Source organism: Bubalus bubalis, chromosome 20 (assembly GCF_019923935.1).
Source record: "Bubalus bubalis isolate 160015118507 breed Murrah chromosome 20, NDDB_SH_1, whole genome shotgun sequence".
Taxonomy (NCBI): domain Eukaryota; kingdom Metazoa; phylum Chordata; class Mammalia; order Artiodactyla; family Bovidae; genus Bubalus; species Bubalus bubalis.
The window spans coordinates 63,471,859-63,490,219 of NC_059176.1; the positions used below are offsets into that span (position 1 = coordinate 63,471,859).

Consider the following 18,361-nt stretch of genomic DNA (forward strand, 5'->3'; position numbering starts at 1 on the left):
AGATAAAGCCAGGTTTTTTGAGAAATAAAGTTTCAGTTAAGCAAGGTGAATGGGAAGGTTATAATGAACCCTATTTTCCTGGATTTATATTGGAGGTTTCGGTATAAATGTATTTTTTTAAACATATATACAGATAGATACAAAAGTATAGATGTATGTACACATGAATTCGAATACATCTGATATTTCCTCGCTCTGACTGCTGAGTCTTAAATCAGTGACACCTGGAAACCGAGCACCTAGACCTCAGGTCCTAGTTTCTAAACACTATTTTCCAATGACAGGAATCAAGCCTCCTTGCAGAAGTGATCAGTTGTAGAGCTAGGGCCAGGAAAATACACATTGATCCAGAGGGGCCAGCAGATAAGGAAATACATGTCAAGTCACAGGAACCAACCTTTCAGAGGAGCTCCCAATGGCCAGATCTAGAATAATTTAAACAATAAAATAAATAATAATATTATTGGATTATAACACAAAGAATAAAAAATAGACTGTTACTTAGTGACTGAATAAATAAATGGAGAAGGGACAGCTCTTAGAGAGGAATTGTAATCAATGCATGCAGAAAGTCTTGCTTACAAGAAATGGGGGACAGAAAGGCCTCTGTGCCTGGGAGCCCAACAGGGCCCTACTCGGTTTCAGACTCTTCACAAAAATTAACTCAAAATGGATCGCAGACCAAAATTTTTAAATGCGAAACTCTAATATTCTTAGACAATAATAAATGAGAAAACCTAAATGACCTTGGGTATGGTGATGCATTTTTGGATATAACACTATAGGCATGATCCACAAAATAAACAACAATGATATACTCCTACATGCATGTTAGAATGGCCAAAATCTGAAACAGTGAGAACACTAAATGCTGGTGAGTTTGTGGAACAATAGGAACTGTCACAAATTGCTGGTGGGAATGCCAAATGGTAAGCCACTTTGGAAGACAGGTAACGTCTTACAAAACTGCTGCTGCTGCTGCTGCTGCTGCTGCTAAATGGCTTCAGTTGTGTCCAACTCTGTGCAGCCCCACAGACGGCAGCCCACCAGGCTCCTCTGTACCTGGGATTCTCCAGGCAAGAATACTGGAGTGGGTTGTCACTTCCTTCTCCAGTGCACGCATGCATGCTAAGTCGCTTCAGTCATGACCGACTCTGCAGCAGCCCACCAGGCTCCTCTGTCCACGGGATTCTTTAGGCAAGAATATTGGAGTGGGTTGCCATTTCCTTCTCCACTTACAAAACTAAGCATACTTTTACCATATGATCCAGTAATCACACTCCTTGGTATTTACCTGCATAAAAACTTGCACGTGGATGTTTATAGCAGCTTTATTCATAATTGTCAAAACTTGGAAGCAACCAGGATGTCCTTCAGTGGGTAACTGGATAAACTGTGGTACATCCAGACAATGGAGTACTTTTCAGTGCTAAAAGAAATAAGTGATTGAGCCATAAAAAGAAATGGAGGAAAACTAAATATGGGTTACTAAGTGAAAGAAGCCAATCTGAAAAGGCTACATACTGCATGATTCCAACTATATATGACATTCTGGAAAAGGCAAAACTTTTCTTTTTTTTAGTAAAAAGATCAGGGGTTGGAGAAAGGGAGGGATGAATAGGCAAAGCACGGAGCATTTTAGTGCAGTGAAACACTCTGATATTATAATGATTGATACATTTGAACAAACCCATAGAATTATGCAACACCAAGAATGAACCCTAATGTAAACTAGGGATGTTGGGTGATAATGGTAACAAATGTACCACTTTGGTAATGGGGAAAGCTATGTATATGTGAGTTTATGGAAAATCTCTGTATGCCCCTCAGTTTTGCTGTCAGCCTAAACTGCTCAAAAAATAAAGGTTTAAAGAAAAAAAAATAATATTATTGCATTATAACACAAAGAATTAAAAAATAATGAGATTGTTACTTAATGATTGAATAAATAAATGTAGAAGGGACAGCTCTTCGTTAGAGAAGAATTCTAATCAATGCCTGTAGAAAGAATGAGCGAAATGGCAAATCACCATTATAACACGACAGTGCAGACCTTGAAGGCAAGGTCAATGGATGAGTACTAAAGTTAGCAAAAAGGAGAAACAGGATATTTAATAAATATTAAGGAGAAACAGCATATTTAATAAATCTCAGAATGTCACTCCCCAAATAATCGTTGATTATAAAAAGAAAAATAGTGATTTTTATAGTGGAGAATCTTAGTCATTTGGTTCGTCTTTCAGGAACTGGATGTGGAATACTGCCACTATCCTTCAGAAATAAAAACTATAGGAAGTTTCATTTAAGGCATAGAAATATGTTTATAAGAATTGTAATAAACTGCAAAATTGATGGACAAACTACAAGTTTGACATTTAGCAGCTTGTCAGTTATCTTGGTCTTTTTTAAGAGTTCATGAAGCATCTCTGTGGAATTCTAAAATCTGCCCCAGAAACTATCAGTATTTACACTGTTATCCATGTAGTTTAAAGTGAAAAATGAATACACACACACCTATAGTATTTTGTTGTGTCTTAACAGTTGGAGATGGGTGAAGATATGTATAACAAAACAGTTGAAGAGGATTTTGCCACTTTTGAAACAGCAGTTTATAGGCCAGGTAGTTATTTTTCAGAGTCAGTGATGAGCCTCACTCCTCTTTCACACTGTTGTCTGCAGATAAACCTGCTTTCAGATTGGGACTTCATGGATCACTGATGCTTATAAAGATACCTTTTGCAGATTGACAGAGAAGCTTGACTTAACTCAAGTAAAATAATTTTTAAAAACTAGTTGGATTATTCTAGCATATTAATATTTTTATATGTGTAGAAAGAAAAGGAGCAATATGTTTCATTCATCTCTTTTCTGTATGATTTATCAGTTCATTTCTCCTCTCATTTTCTTTATGTGGCTTTTCTCCATTGAAATTATTATACTCATTTGAAAATTATATTTGCAAATATATAAATTTGTAAAACTGTTATACTTATTAACAAATATTTGAGTTCTTATTGTTTCATAATACTGTGTTAGTTACTGTGGGAAAAAAGAAAACAAAATAATTTCTGCCCACCACAGAATTTAATTAAGATAAATGTACTTGTGTAACCAGGTAGGGTAGGGATGGGAAGATTTAGATGTAAGTATTGGCCAAATTCCGGGAGATGGTGAAGGACAGGAAGCCTGACGTGCTGCAGTTCATGGAGTCACAAAGAGTTGGGCACAACTCAGCATCTGAACAAACAAAAACAAAAAAATAGTGTTAGCGTTCTCCAGATTCCAAACAGAAACTAGTTTCACGATTAGGAAATCCTTTTATATGTTATCCCAGCATGGCATAAGAACAGAACAAACTGGGGTAGGAGGGTCTTTAAATCCTGGCCCTAGAGAATTTAAAAGAATCTTTCCTGTCTTTTGAAGTCAGCTACAGGTACAGAGACAATAAATAATGTATATTTGTACTCACTGCCTATATAATCATTCTCTTTAGATTTCCAAACAACTCATAGTGTTCAGATAACATGTTTTTCTAAAGAAGTATTTTATATTCAAGTACCAACAGTCTTAGTAACTCTCTTATTCCTCTTATGTGCTGAGTGCAGTCGGAGGAAGAGGAATTGGAGTTGGTGAGTGTGGGTTTCTACTTGAATGGAATTGAAAAAGATATGGAAAGTACTAATTCTTTTCAATGTTTTTATCTGAGTAATGTTCCCTTTGTTACACAAATTTTTTTTTTCTTGCTGTTAAATACTGTCCAAACATTTTGAATAACTGAACCAAGCACTGGTACTGCAGAATGTGGTTTTTCTACTTATAATTATATATCTTGACCTGTTTTATTTGTTCTGGAAACTTTGAAATAGAGCCTTTATAAACAATAGCTGCCCATGATCATAAGACATGTTAAAGAATTTTTTAAGGAAAGATATAAAATACCTTATATAGTTCCCCAAATTATTAATATATTTTTAGAAAATGACTTCACCCTCACAGTTCCTCAGATTGTAACACACTGTCTTGTGTTGTTTCTCTTTCTTTCAAAAAGATTACATCATTTTTGGTGAGGTCACCTTTTTCACAGAGTTAGAATTATTTCATCCTGCATGAGACAATCTGAACCACAAGGGGGTTCCCTGTTTATTAAAACGAATGTCTTTAATTGAACATACACAAACTTCCTTTTTTTCTATCAGAAGATACTCTGTCCTTAATAGTAGCTGTTACTTTTTTTCAAAAACAAATGATTTCTATTGGCTTTTCTTCTAGAAAATAAATTTGACTAAAAATAACTTTCAGTTGCTCTTTCTATGGGAACTAAAACTCAAACCTCACAGAACTGATCTTCTGATTTCGAAGTCAGCTGCTAATTAGGTGACTTTAAGGGAACTAAAGACTTGAAAATGTTTAGTTTTTAGCATGGGCAGGGGTTTAGATTGCATGAAAGCATGGGGGAAAGGCATCTGTTCGTTTTACATTTTATTATTACATATATTTGCATGCTGGTGTGTTTTGCACAATTTGTTTCTTTTCAAATAAGGTTGTGCTCTGTCCTTAAAATTAAAGATTCTTCTTTAACTTTGTGATCACTCTCACAGTTTTGGATGTGGTTTCACATTGGATAACTAAAATACACTGAAAGTGATGAAAGTGAAAGTCGTGTCTGACTCTTTGCGACCCCAAAGCCTATACAGTCCATGGAAATCTCTTGGCCATGGAATTCTTGTGGTGTTGGATTATATCATGTGCAGATTTTAAGTATCTTTTAGGCAAATACTTTACTTACTGATGCAATAATGATTAGCAAATGATAGTTTAAGATTAAATAATGTGTCTTAGATTAAATCTCACTATTTATACCCTTAAGAAGTTAATCATGAATGCTTCCTTGTGAATTTATGAATTATCTAGCAGTATATTGCCCTCTAGTGGCTGTGGAAATCAGTGCCATTGAGATTATGAGCCTTGATGGGTAGAACCAATATATTGGAGTGTCACTGTTTTACAGACACACACACCACCACCACCCCATCTTGAGGTCACATTAGGAGACTGCCGTGGAGGTGAAGGTAGGGCATGGATAGAGCCAGGCTAGACCATGTCATACTGTTTTTCACCTAGTATTTGACTCTTGAAGTTTCAGTGACAAAATTTGTGAGAACAGATCTCTGTTCTCTCAAAGTAGATCTCTGTCTCAAAAATGCACTAAAATTTTTAACTTGATGCTGAGACAAAAAAGTATACCTAGTTGTTATATGTTGACTTTTACATTCCTTAAAGTATACCCTCAATTACAAAATCTCAAAAGGTAAATTTCTAAGTATTTGAAGACTGTAAAATCTAGCACATAAAAATATTTTTGACTAAGAAACAAACATTTAACCAGAAACTGTAAATAGTCATTGATATTCTCTAAAACTTAAGTTAATTCAAATTCTAAAACTTAATTAAAATGCAGAGTTCTGTGTGTCAGAACCAAATCACAATCAGAGACACAATCTGTTAGAATCTAGAAAGTTGTTCAAATTGGCTTGAGCTCTAGAATAGAATCATGAGTGGCTCTGACCCAAAGTGAGTGCCCTGGAACCTACACTAAAGGCCCATTTAGAGCCAGGCTATAGAGATGCCTTTATAAGTCTTGCAATTCTAGAACAACTCTCCTTTCTGACAGCTCCAAGGGAATAGCTATGGATCAGAAGGAATAACTATATTTACCTTCAAAAAAAAAAGCCAGTTATGTAGAAATCTTGGGCCAGAGAGTATCTTAGAACAATTTAAGGATATATCTTACATTTCCGAAGTACTTAATTTATCAAAGCACTTCTTACTGTTGCCTTGCTAGATTCTCACAGTAGTACTGCAAAGCAGCAGTGCAGCGATCACCGTCTTCTCTGCTTTACAACTAAAGAGATTTGGAGAGGGTGAAGGATTTTTCCAGTGCTCAGGAATTAGTGAATCTGGGACAAGAATCAGGCCAGTATAGCCTGAGTGGTCTTTCTAATATCCTCTAACTTAAGATTGGATAGAAAATACAAACTAAAAAGAAATAAAACGAGATATGAAATATCTAGATCTAACCAAAGGTCTTCAATCTGATTACCATTTGAAATAGTGATAGAGAAAACTGAATGACATCCTGACTTTCTGTAATCTCAAGGTCACTGAATTATACTTTGATATGGCTTAGTCCCCCTAAATGTCAGTTACCAGGCTGTAATTTCTTCATTTAGAAAAAAACCCTGGAGTTACGCTTTAGCCTTCTTGTATTCTAACCTCATGAAACTTGGAGTCTCGCTTTCGCTGATTCTCAGTTTTAGAACGTGTTCGCTTGAGGCAGTGTTGTGAGAAACTGCTCTTTCATACCTATACCCTTAGAGAATGGTGACTGTCTTAAACTGACTTGGTTATTCTGTAGTTCATTTTGTTTCACTCCCACTGTAGATAGGATGCTATGTAGATGCTGTCGGTCAGCAAGCATTTACCATTGGTCATCCACAGCCCTATCAGAAGTATTATATTTTATTTAAAAGTTCTCTACTCAAAGCTTCTCCATTCATAAGTGTCTGAAGAAGGGATACATGGCTGAGTCTGCCATTAAAAAACAGGTCAATGTTGGATGATGGGAGAGGCTCTGCATGTACAGGGTCAGGGAGTATATGGTAAATCTCTGTACCTTTTCATCAATTTTTATGTGAACCTAAAACTGCTCTTTAAAAAAATCTTAATAAAAATGTATATCTAAATACATACACATATACATATTTGTGTGTGTGTTAACTGCAGGATCTCAGGGAAGGAAATATGAATACAAGCTGCAGTTTAGTAAGCTATGACTTAAAACCCTGTTAATTTGTAAATCCAGCAAATAGAAGTAGTTTTGAACTCTTTTGGACTCTCATGGACTTATAATCTATATATACACAGATAACCTTGCTATCCTCAGGTATTTAAAATCTACACATATCTTACTTTGGTAGGGTAGTCTGGCAGTCTTTATAAGGGGCATCAAGTCCTCATTTATGTTAACATATAAGTGTTATCAGCCCTAATGCAAGTTTTCTATTTTAAGGATGTATCTCTGACATCAGTAAACTCTCTGAAAAAGGCACTAGGAGAAAATGAATGATTAATGTAAAATACATCCCTTAAAATTAAATATTTAGTTATTCTCATTAGTATTTTTAAAGTTTTCACATAATCACTTGCTTCAGGGAATGATGTTCACATCATAAAACTGTGAAAAATGTCACTTTTAAATTGAATGTTCTATTTTAAATATTAAGCTTAAATATAAATACTCATAGAATAACACTTTTTTCTACTCTCTCACAGAATACCCAAAGGATAAGCAGTTCTCAAGCCACTCAACCCCTAGCTACCCCAGTGGTGTCTGTGACAACTCCAAGCCTGCCTCCGCAGGGCCTGGTGTACTCAGCAATGCCGACCGCCTACAACACAGGTGAGCCTGCCCTGTTGCCTTTTGTGGGTTTTTTTTTATTTGTTTTGTTTCAGTGTGTACTTTTGTGATTTTTTAAAAAATATATTTATTGAAATTATTTCAAGTTTCTTAGATTCACAGTTGGATATGTTAATGAAACACATGCTAGTCTTGAAAAAATTACACAATACACATTGATTATAGAAAGATTCCCCAGCATGAACTTCTGCTTACCCCTGAGAAACAACTAGCTCTTATCAAATTATGACGCACAGCAAACGGAGCAAAACACTTAGTGTTTTCTATGTAGTTCTTGTTACATAGCATCTTGCTCTTCCAAGCTTTTAAAATAAGATGTTTTTCTGTATGCTGTGTCAACCTACCTTGGGAAAGACAGCATCCCTTGGGACCTAGGAACTAAGGGAGGTGGATCTAGGTGGCTGTGTCAGCAGGTCACATTTTCCTCCCTGTGATAGCCCGTTTGGTTTCTACTGTTTGTGCTTCGGGGGCAAGACCAGGAGCTTTCTTATTTCTCTTCAAAGCCAGTCACTCCTCACCTCTGAGGTGAGCTTTTCACTCATTCATGGTATTTAGATTTTTCACAATCCACAAATACCCTATTTAAGGAGTATAATAGATAAGTTTAAAAATACTTCAGTGATTGGAGGGGTGTTTTCACTGTGTGGAGAGCCCGATGTATGAAGGTTTCTCTAGATGTGCCATTTAAGGATTGGCAGAGGACACATGGGGGAGCTTCCCTTTCTCACCAGCTGAGCCAAACACCTGATGCTTCAAAAGGAGGAGGAGTGAGGGAAAGAGTTAAAAATACCTTGCCAGTTTTTGAGAGACCACAGGGCAGGGCATTTTTGTGATTCTGATAGATTAATAAAGATCATCTAATTTCAGACTTCAGGGTAAATGCTGTAGCACAGTCTTTCAACCTGCTCTGTGGAGCTCCCTGAGGGGTACAGAGCCATTAATATATTTGATTGCTACTTTAATTGCAAGTAGTTCTTTTAAAACAAAAATAACTTTAAATGGTTTTGTTGAAAAGAAAACTTCTTAGGAAATGTCTACGAACTTTTCCAACAATCAATATAAAAGAAAATGTCCAAATCCATCAACTAAATCTAGAGTAAAGCCAGGGATTATACGTTCATAGAAATTCTGTTTCATTGTCCTGGTCACCAGCTATATGAGCAACACTAGTCTAGGGACATACATTTTCTCCCAGGTTTATTCTGGAAAAGGAGACATACCCAAGTTGGTAACCTATGGAGGGGAAGTCCTGAGTTGTTGAGGTTACCAGTTTATACTCTGATCTTGAAAAGGTGAGGAAAGTAGAAAATTTGTGAGCCACAATGTTCAGAGGAGCGTTGGCCAAGGAGATAGTTCTTGAGCTGGGTGGCACCATTACATTACAGTTTACTGAGCATTTCATGACAGGTTTTTCCAATAGAAAACTTAGATACCCCACTATATTTGTTTTTAGAAATGCCATTGGCTTTAAAGAATATTTTTTCCAAAGTCCAGAAGGAATTACCAAAACACAAAAATGGAGTCACATTCTCTTGAAACCATCCCTTATCAGTCTCACTCCTGTAACTACTTACTTCTCTCTCAGAGCACCTGTTCTGTTTAATGTTACCACATTATCTTTAATGTATTTATCTTTTTAAAACATGCATCTATATTTTGTCTTTCATTAGTATATCAACTACCTTTCTGTACATAGTTAAGAATCAAACACGTGCCAGTCAGTCAGTACAGGGATGAATAAATGAGCAACATTTCAAAAAGTACAGTAGTTCTGTGTGGAGGAATCATATAGACACTTCCTCATGCCCATCTGTAAGATCACTCCCAGCTTCTCACCTTATTCATGGATCCATTCAGCACAGATTGATTGAGTGTGTTCTGTGTGACAAGCACTGTGCCAGGCACTGGAAATATACAGAAGCGCACAGTTAACAATGGAACAAAGGGTCTATCAGAGGAGAAAGACACAAGACAAATAGCTCTAGGAGTAATTTATCACCATCGTGTTAAGGGCCATACTGAAGCTTCGACCTGCCTCAGCCAGGCAGAGTAGGGAGAGTGCCCCAGGAACGGGGAGCACTGTGTGCAGAGGCAGCAGGAGCATGGCTGACAGGGCCAGATGACTGTAGAGTTGAAACCACAGAGGGAGGTTGGGATGCATACGCCTTGCTGAGGACTTTTGGACATGATCTTGAGACATTGGGAAGCCATTAAAAGGTTTTAAGCAGAGCGGTATCATGACTATATTTGTTTTGTATGATCACTTAACTACAGCACTCATGGGGCCACCACACAAGAGGCTACTATGATAGTCCAACTAATGAGTGCTAAAGGTGTGGACTAGGCTGGTGGCAATAGAGACGGTGAGATGTGGGCAGGCTTGAGAGACAGTAGCTAGAATTGACTAGACTTGATTGGTGGTGGTGGAAGTAAGTATCAAGGGTAACACCCACAGATTTGGCATGAACAGTTACAGGAGAGTTGGTGCCATTTACTAGAGAGAGGCAGGTTTGGAGGAAATAATGAGTCCAGTGGGATCATGTCAGTCTTGATGTGTCTGGAGAGACATCATGACAAGTAGACATGTCAGATGGGTAGTTGGAAGGACTTGGAGGCACTGTAGAAGGCACAGTGTGATGGACCCCCCGATCCAGCTTCTGTGGGGAGGGGCAAGGCAATGTTAGAGAGCAGTGACTGAGAAAAGATCCCAAGCACAGCTATGCTGTTTAAACTCAGTTTCTTTTTTAAAATGCTAATTCACCAGGGAGACTAATTTCTTTAAATACTTCTCTCAAGACATAAAAAAGAAGTTAAAAGTAGAAGAGCTTTTGCCACCTCTCTTTAGAACTAAATGGAAAAAAACAAATGTTAATATTGAACTGAAATAACTCTACATGTGAATGATAACTAACATGCTATGTCTTGGACAAAATGATTATGACTGAAGCATTTATGTCTTATAACACGAAGTTTTTCATGAACTTTCATTTTGCATGCAATCAGGGATCTTTGACAGTTCCTGTACTTCAAACAAATGCAATAGTTAATTGTATGATAGTGAATATAATGTCTATGTCACTAAGCTTGACAGCCCATGAAAAGGGGTCCTGAATCTTTTTTGCTTCCCCTGTACTTCAAAAATATGAGACGTGCTGAACTAGTTGTAGTCAGAATGAACTGGAGTGTTTTCTCTTTTGTTCATGAGGGTAGTGGTGGGCATATATACTTTAAATAGCAATTGTATAGGAACATCTTTTAGTGACAGCATTTTTATTATTTCTGTTTACAATCCTGGAATAAGTATCTCAACTTTTTGTGAAAAATTAAGCTATAAATATTTAGTACAAAATTGAAACCTTTTTTACTGAAATAATCCCAGACAACTGAATATAGCTAGGTCCTAGAAACCTCCTGAAAGAAAATTTTTTGTCAGTTGTAGACCATAAGCTTGTTTTTGGCTTCCCTGGTGGCTCAGTCAGTAGAGAATCCGCCTGCAATGTAGGAGACCTGGGTTCTATCCCTGGGTTGGGAAGATCCCCTGGAGGGGAGGACATTGCAACCCACTCCAGTATTCTTGCTGGAGAATCCCCATGGACAGAGGACCTCGTGGGCTCGTTGGACACAACTGAGCAACTAAGCACAAAGGGAGTTTTTTGATGCTATGAAGTACCTGGCTTCTTTCAGACTAAGAAAATTTTGGGCACAACTATTTGAAAAGCAGGTGTTATATGGTCCTTTTATTACACACACAAGCAACATTTCCTTCTTTTTTAGACTACTCGCTGACTAGTGCAGACCTGTCAGCACTGCAGGGCTTCAACTCGCCAGGAATGCTGTCTCTGGGACAGGTGTCCGCCTGGCAGCAGCACCATTTAGGACAAGCAGCCCTCAACTCTCTCGTGTGAGTAACTGACTAGATGTTTTCACCAAACCTCTACCTACGCTTCCCAACCTGTGTCTCATTCCACTGGTAGAAGAAAGGTAACCTGAAGGTGTTCAGGCCTACCTGCCACCCTTCTCTTTCCTTGCTTTGGTTAACATCAACAGACAGAATAAGAAAATGAGCTGTGCCCGTTGCTTTATCCCTGGATTGTAGGGAAGGGTGGTAGGGGCTGGGTTTCTTATGTATGGGTCAGGCTACGGGGGATTCATGTGGTTGACCCCAGTCCACTGCACACATTGTACCTCTCCAGGAAGGGTTTGCAAGAGAATGTTCCTTACAGACAGCGTGAAAAGGGATTCCAGTGGTGCTAAGGTAGGACAGGCATCACTAGCAGGAAGAGAAGGAGTGGTGTTTTGGTAAAACTAGAATAGTCAGCCCAAGGAGAAGCTGGAGGAGAACAGTCCAGAAGAGGGGACAGTGTAACAGGTTAGCTGTGTCGCTCCTGCTCAGGACACATGGGACACCCGGCCTCCAGCCTCTTGGCCTAAAAGTCCCCAGAGAGGCTCCCTGCATCTTGGTAGCTCCACAGTACACACTGTCCTTGGTCATCAACTTGGGAACTATGTCATGGAGAAATGGCCGGGGTATCTGAGGGAAATCTCTTTGCTTACATAGGTGTTTGGCCCTCGGGCGTGTGCAGAGCATCCTAAATGAGCACACTAAAAATAGCTGTGCAAAGGCAGGCAGAAAAGGCTTGGTGCTCAGGCTGAGGAAGAGGCGTGTGCACACTTTACTGTGTCCTCCTCTGAGCCACTCACTTAGCCTTTCTGAGACTCGTCTGGAGAGTGGGGTGACGTGGCTGCCTTCTGAGAGCTGCTGTGAGCGTAGGTGGCGGGTGCCATCACAGAGGCAGAGCAGAGCAGAGAGGGAGTTGGGGTCAGGGTGCCACTGTCCCTCTGCCACGTTGGTCACCACACGTCAGTCACTGACACTGTTTTGGAAACTTCAGCCACAGAAGTACCAAGATTAAGGTAACAGAACCAGCCACTAGAAATCTTGACTGTACTCATTTCTGTTTTTACCAGGGATATGTTATTTTTTCTGTGTGAAGCACTGCAGGAAACACCAAAACTAGTCTTGGGGAGTTACGGCAGTGTTTCAGACCCTGGGCTCTCTGTCAGTCCGGTGGTATCTGTAGTATCCCATTCGTGCAGATGCACTCACAAACCAGCTGTCTAACAGATCTTTGTTTTTTTCCTTCAGTGCTGGAGGGCAGTTATCTCAGGGTTCAAATTTATCCATTAATACCAACCAAAACATCAACATTAAGTCAGAACCAATTTCACCTCCCCGGGATCGAATGACCCCATCAGGCTTCCAGCAGCAGCAGCAGCCACAGCCGCCACCACCGCCGCCACAGGCCCCACAGCCGCAGCCCCGGCAGGAAGTGGGCCGCTCCCCTGTGGACAGTCTGAGCAGCTCCAGCAGCTCCTATGACGGCAGTGACCGGGAGGATCCGCGGGGCGACTTCCACTCTCCCGTTGTGCTCGGCCGGCCCCCAAACTCTGAGGACAGAGAAAGCCCTTCCGTAAAGCGGATGCGGATGGATGCGTGGGTGACCTAAGGCTTCCAGGCAGGTGTTTGTACTTTGTGTTACTGCAGTGAACTGCTCTACATATCTAAACTGGTAAATAAGGACATGAGTTAAATATATTTATATGTACATACATACATATATATCCCTTTACATATATATGTATGTGGGTGTGAGTGTGTGTATGTGTGGGTGTGTGTTGCGTACACAGAATCAGGCACTTACCTGCTAACTCTTGTAGATCTGCAGGTGTGCGTACCATGGCAAACAGCACCCTGTAGGCAGAGTCTAGTCTGGCACTTCCTTGGACTACTTGTTTCATGAGATAACCAGTTTTTGCAGAGAAACATGTACCCTATATATAATTCTCCCACACTAGCTTGCAGAAACCTAGAGGGCCCCTACTTGTTTTATTTAACTGTGCGGTGACTGTAGTTACTTAAGAAAAATGCTTTGTAGAACAGAGCAGTAGAAAAGCAGGAACCAAGAAAGCAATACTGTACATAAAATGTCATTTATATTAATTACCCAACCTGGCATGGGTCTCTGTTGCAAAGAGGTGCATGGGAAAGGGCTGTTGATATTAAAAAACATAACAAAAAAGCCCCACACATAACTGTTTTGCACGTGCAAAAATGTATTGGGTCAAAGAAGTGATCTTTAGCTAATAAAAAAGAGAGAGAATAGAAAACACGCATGAGATATTCAGAAAATATTAGCCTAGAGATATAGAGCATTAACAGTAAATTAATATATTAAGTTATAATTGGAATATGTCAGAAGTTTCTTTTTACATTCATATCATAAAATTAAAGAAACTGATTTTAGCTCATGTATATTTTATGTAAAAGAAAACACCCTTATAAATTGATGACTATATATAAAATTATATTCACTACTTTTGAACACATTCTGCTATGAATTATTTATATAAGCCAAAGCTGTATGTTGTAACTTTTTTTTTTTTAGAGAATAGCTTTATCTTGTTTTAACTTTTTAGTTTTATTTTGAGAGGGGGAAAAAAACAAACAAAAATATCTTGCAAGCAGAACCTTGGAAAAAAAAAGCCATGAACACTTATTATTCTATATGTAAATTAAAAGTTGAGCCAAACTCTTTGTGTATATAGCATCTTAAATATATTATCACCTTTGATGTAAGTACCTATGTATTGTATGGTCACCAGATTAAAAAGTATATTTTTGTGGATTGCCGCCAATTTAGGGGGAAAAGGTGAGATCCTTATTAAGTAGAGTATTCACTGTTTAATATTTACTATTTTGTTAAATATACTGTACTTTGGATTTTAATTATTGGCCCAGTCTTTTCAGAGGATTGTATAAAGGGGTTTCTCCCCTCACTGGTGGTGAATGTGTGATGTTACATTGTAATCTTTGTGCCGTATGGGTTGAGCATTATTATATATTTTATATGTGTATATAAATAGCAAAGTGGCAAAAAAAATTGATGTTAAGTTCATCCTGCATAAATGTAAAATGTGTTGTAACAGATTTTATAAGGCATTATTTAAAACTTGCCTTTTGTGAGGAAAAAAAATATAGTAGAAAAACTGACCTAATTTAATTAATATTAGAGAAAATGGCAAAATAGTAGATGAGCACAAAGGTTTTATAAGTGGTAAATGATTAGGGAAGAATATTTGTGGGGGAAGGGATCTTTGTTTCTTGACCCTCTAAAATAGATTGATGCAGCTGGTTACAAGATAACTATCATTCTGGACACTCTGTGCATTGAATGACACTTCAGTGTGGGGAGAAGTCCTCTCATGGTGCAGATCCTTGGCATGACTCTTGCCATCCTGATGCCCTCAACTGAGATGCTGACCAAGGCCTTACTCTCTCAGGAAGACAGCTAAGTGGTGACAGCAAGTTCGGCAGTTCCCTGGGCTTGTGCCATGACAAAATTCAAAGTCCTGTATATCTTTCATCGTCGATTTTTAAATGCTCGTTTTCTTGAGAAACTCAAAATAAGGGTTGAAAATTACTGCTATTTTATATTTTAAACTTAATATTAAGCAGCTACCTACAATTTTTACTTACGTTTTTGCTTTTTCCCCCTAAATTGCGTTCCTTGTGACATTTTCCTCATATGCTGTTTGTGACAAATCATCAGCCAGATTTCCTGGCTGACACATAGGTAGTTAGGTACAGGATAAACTTGTGGCATTCACAGCTGCAAAGTGGAATTCTGTTTTTAATGACATTTTGGGTAGTAAATTTTGATAGAGGCCAAAAAAGGGAGGGTGATACACTCTCCCCTCTCATCGGTTTAGACATTTGGCTTTTATTCAGAATGGTTTTGTTTTGTTTTGTTTTAAATATACTTATTTTACTGAACAACTTACAGGCACATTTCTTCATGAGGTCACACCTAATTGAAACAACGCAGTTTCCCAACACTGAATTTCCAAGATAATCCTTACCACTTTGTAAACCATTTATAGCTTTGAAGTGTTCAGTGCTTCTTTGGTTGTTATTTATGCATGTTCATGAACTTCTGCTGTATATGGGATAGGAGTTAACACATTCACATTTACTGTCTATTTTCTTGTGTGCCTTACGAGATGGCTTTTCTGACTGTATCTCAATAGTCTTTCTTTCTATGCAGGTTTATAATCAGTACAACTACTGTTTTCTAAAATAATATTACCAAGGCTCGGAGTTTGTATTTCAATTACACTGACCAAGTAACAATGTATTCCATTTTCAGGAACTGAGTATTTGACTGTTAACCCTTTTCTCATATGCCCAGTGTGACTTAGAGCATATGGACTTGACAGAGGCACCCTCGCCCCATGTATGAACACATTACACACACGCATCTCCTGGTGGGAACCAGCTCAGAGTGGGGAAGACACGAACCACGTTACTTTAGAACCTACTTTTCTTACCCTTTTTGGACTCCTGTGTTTTGTATGACACCATCGCAAGAAATTTTATCCCTGCAGATGAAGTATTTTATTACTAAAAGACAAAAACAAAAAAAGCTAGAGTAAATTGCACTGGTTCAAGTATGGTTTCCAGCAGCTGTACTTCCTTCAGCAGTCTACCTGGTACTACATTGAAAGGGAAAGTCACCATTGTATGTCTACAGATGGTCCCAATCAAAACTCCATCTTTTGAGCCCTAATTATGTCCATTGTGTTAAGAGACTAAATCAGGGGTTTGTTCTAAAAGAACAATATATGTTTTACCATTTCCTTTTACTGTAAGGACAGCTAATAAAGCATTAACATATTTTCTGTATTAACCATCATGCGCACAAGAAATACATAGTAAATAAGGAACCAGAAAACTCCTGGCATCGGATCATAAGAAGCTAGATGATTAGAATGTGAAAAAGATTTTACAAATGTAAAACTTTTATTTCTCTGTAGAAACTTACTTCACTTTGCTGTGCAAGAAGACACTGCTTTGCTATATTTAAAATGGCTTTTTTAAAAGAGATTTATGTATTTGGTAAATGTTTGTAGTCAACAGTTCACACAAGAAGCTGTACACGGTTTGAACATGTAAAACCGTTTGGCGGCACAAGCTGGACTTTGTTGCCATCCTTGAGATGAACCTTTTAAGAAAAAATAAGTTAATCTCAATTTTTCCCTGAATGTGTTGTTTTTTTCCTTCATTATACAATAAATATTATAGTGAACTTTTTATCAAATGGTTAAGAAAATGTTAGAGGTTGTTGTAAACTATTTGTATCCTGCACTCACTACAGTAAAGATGGACTGGCTTTTCCTGTGTACTCCAGACTCTGTCATGTTTGCCACCAGTCGCCCTCTTTTCCCTTCCCTTCCCTTTCCCAAACCTCTTCCGCCTGCAGGTCCCTTTTACTTCCTTTGAGATGTGGTTGAGGAAATTGTTACAGTGCCCCACCCACCCCCCTGTATTGGCTCCTGAGGCCTCTCCTCCTGGGCGGCCCTGGACCCTTCAGGAAGCAGCCAGCGATCTGGTCCCGGCATCGGCCAGCCTGGCTGTTCTGTGCCTGTTGGTGTGGATACATTAAACCCATTCAGGCTCTGATAACAGCTTCCTGCAGGATATGCTACTAGAGTGCAGGGATGGATGTGGGGCATTTGTTAGAACTTAACTGTCATCAGTTTATTTTTCTTTCAAGTTTAGGTGGCGAAATGATTTGTTTTACCCAAAATGCATACATAATACTGAGCTGGGGTGGCAGAAACAGATTTACTAAATAAATCTTTATTTTCAAAAGTGGCAGATGTGAAAAATTATCTTAAACTTGCAGTGAAAAGTTTTTTTCCTCTGATTTGCCTTCCGAGCCATCTCCCAGCTAAGCAGATTCTTGCTGTCAATTAAATTAAAAGCTAAATTTTTGTGCTGGCTTTACTTGCTAGCTACTGTGAAACTCTGATTAGCCGGTTTTGAAAGCTGGTTGAAGCCTGTGGCTAAAAATAATCACAGCTGCAGCCACTTGAAATCAATTCACTTCGACTTTCTAGTTAGCTCCCATGCATCCTGCCTTCCTCTAGGCTCTGTCTTGTTTTTAAGTTGATTCTGTGTCTGACTGGTACCAGCCAAGAAAATGGTTTTACAGTGATGGACTTCTGCCAGCAGGATGGCTCCTGCCACCTTCCATCTGCCTGTCCAGTCTCTCACAAGGAGTCAAAGTACCACTTGGTTGTAGAACTGAGGAGACAGCTGTATTCCTGCCAGCTGACACAAGGGTTGGAAGGTTCCAAACGGGCACCTGAAGCACTCCAGGGAGGGGCTGGCAGGAGTGGACATGTGCCCTCAGACAGTGTGAGAGCTGGGTCCCAGCCCAGGACTGCACATTGCCAGGGTGAATTCCCACCTCCACTTCAGTGTCTGCTTCCAGAGGACCCAGCTTCGAGAAAGTGTCCTAGACTCCACAGGCAGGCTGCTCTGTGAATACCAAAGTGTCCGAACATAGCTAGGGAAAGAAAAAAGTCAGTTACACTAACTGGTTTCACCATATTATCCTCTCCTACCTTTCTTCTTAGACTTTAGTTTTGAACTAATTTTTAACTTACAGAAAAGTTGAAAAAATAGTAGGTTCATATGTCCCTTTCTCAGCTTTCCCTAATGTTAATATTTACATAACTGTAGTACCACTTGGAGAAGGCAATGGCACCCCACTCCAGTATTCTTGCCTAGAAAATCCCATAGATGGAGGAGCCTGGTAGGCTGCAGTCCATGGGGTCACGAAGAGTCTGACACGACTGAGCAACTTCACTTTCACTTTTCACTTTCATGCCTTGGAGAAGGAAATGGCAACCCACTCCAGTGTTCTTGCCTGGAGAATCCCAGGGATGGGGGAGCCTTGTGGGCTGCCATCTATGGGGTTGCACAGAGTCGGACATGACTGAAGTGACTTAGCAGCAGCAGCAGCAGCAGCAGCAGTA

The 18,361-nt window shown here is 39.0% G+C and overlaps 1 protein-coding gene across 13 annotated transcripts in view; it reads left to right on the forward strand.

Moving 5' to 3' along the window:
- Positions 1 to 16,719, forward strand: part of MEF2A (myocyte enhancer factor 2A) — a 169,211-nt gene extending 152,492 nt beyond the window's left edge. For 10 of the 13 annotated variants that reach the window (XM_044933094.2, XM_044933095.2, XM_044933088.2 and 7 more), the window contains 4 exons: positions 3,606 to 3,629; positions 7,333 to 7,459; positions 11,252 to 11,378; positions 12,624 to 16,719. In XM_044933094.2, coding sequence (XP_044789029.1) covers positions 3,606 to 3,629; positions 7,333 to 7,459; positions 11,252 to 11,378; positions 12,624 to 12,984 — 639 coding nt within the window. In that variant the 3' untranslated portion in view covers positions 12,985 to 16,719. The remainder of the gene's footprint in view (positions 1 to 3,605; positions 3,630 to 7,332; positions 7,460 to 11,251; positions 11,379 to 12,623) is intronic. The other 3 variants (XM_044933097.2, XM_006052241.4, XM_006052242.4) reach the window with 1 other exon arrangement.
- Positions 16,720 to 18,361: the final 1,642 nt, after the last annotated feature.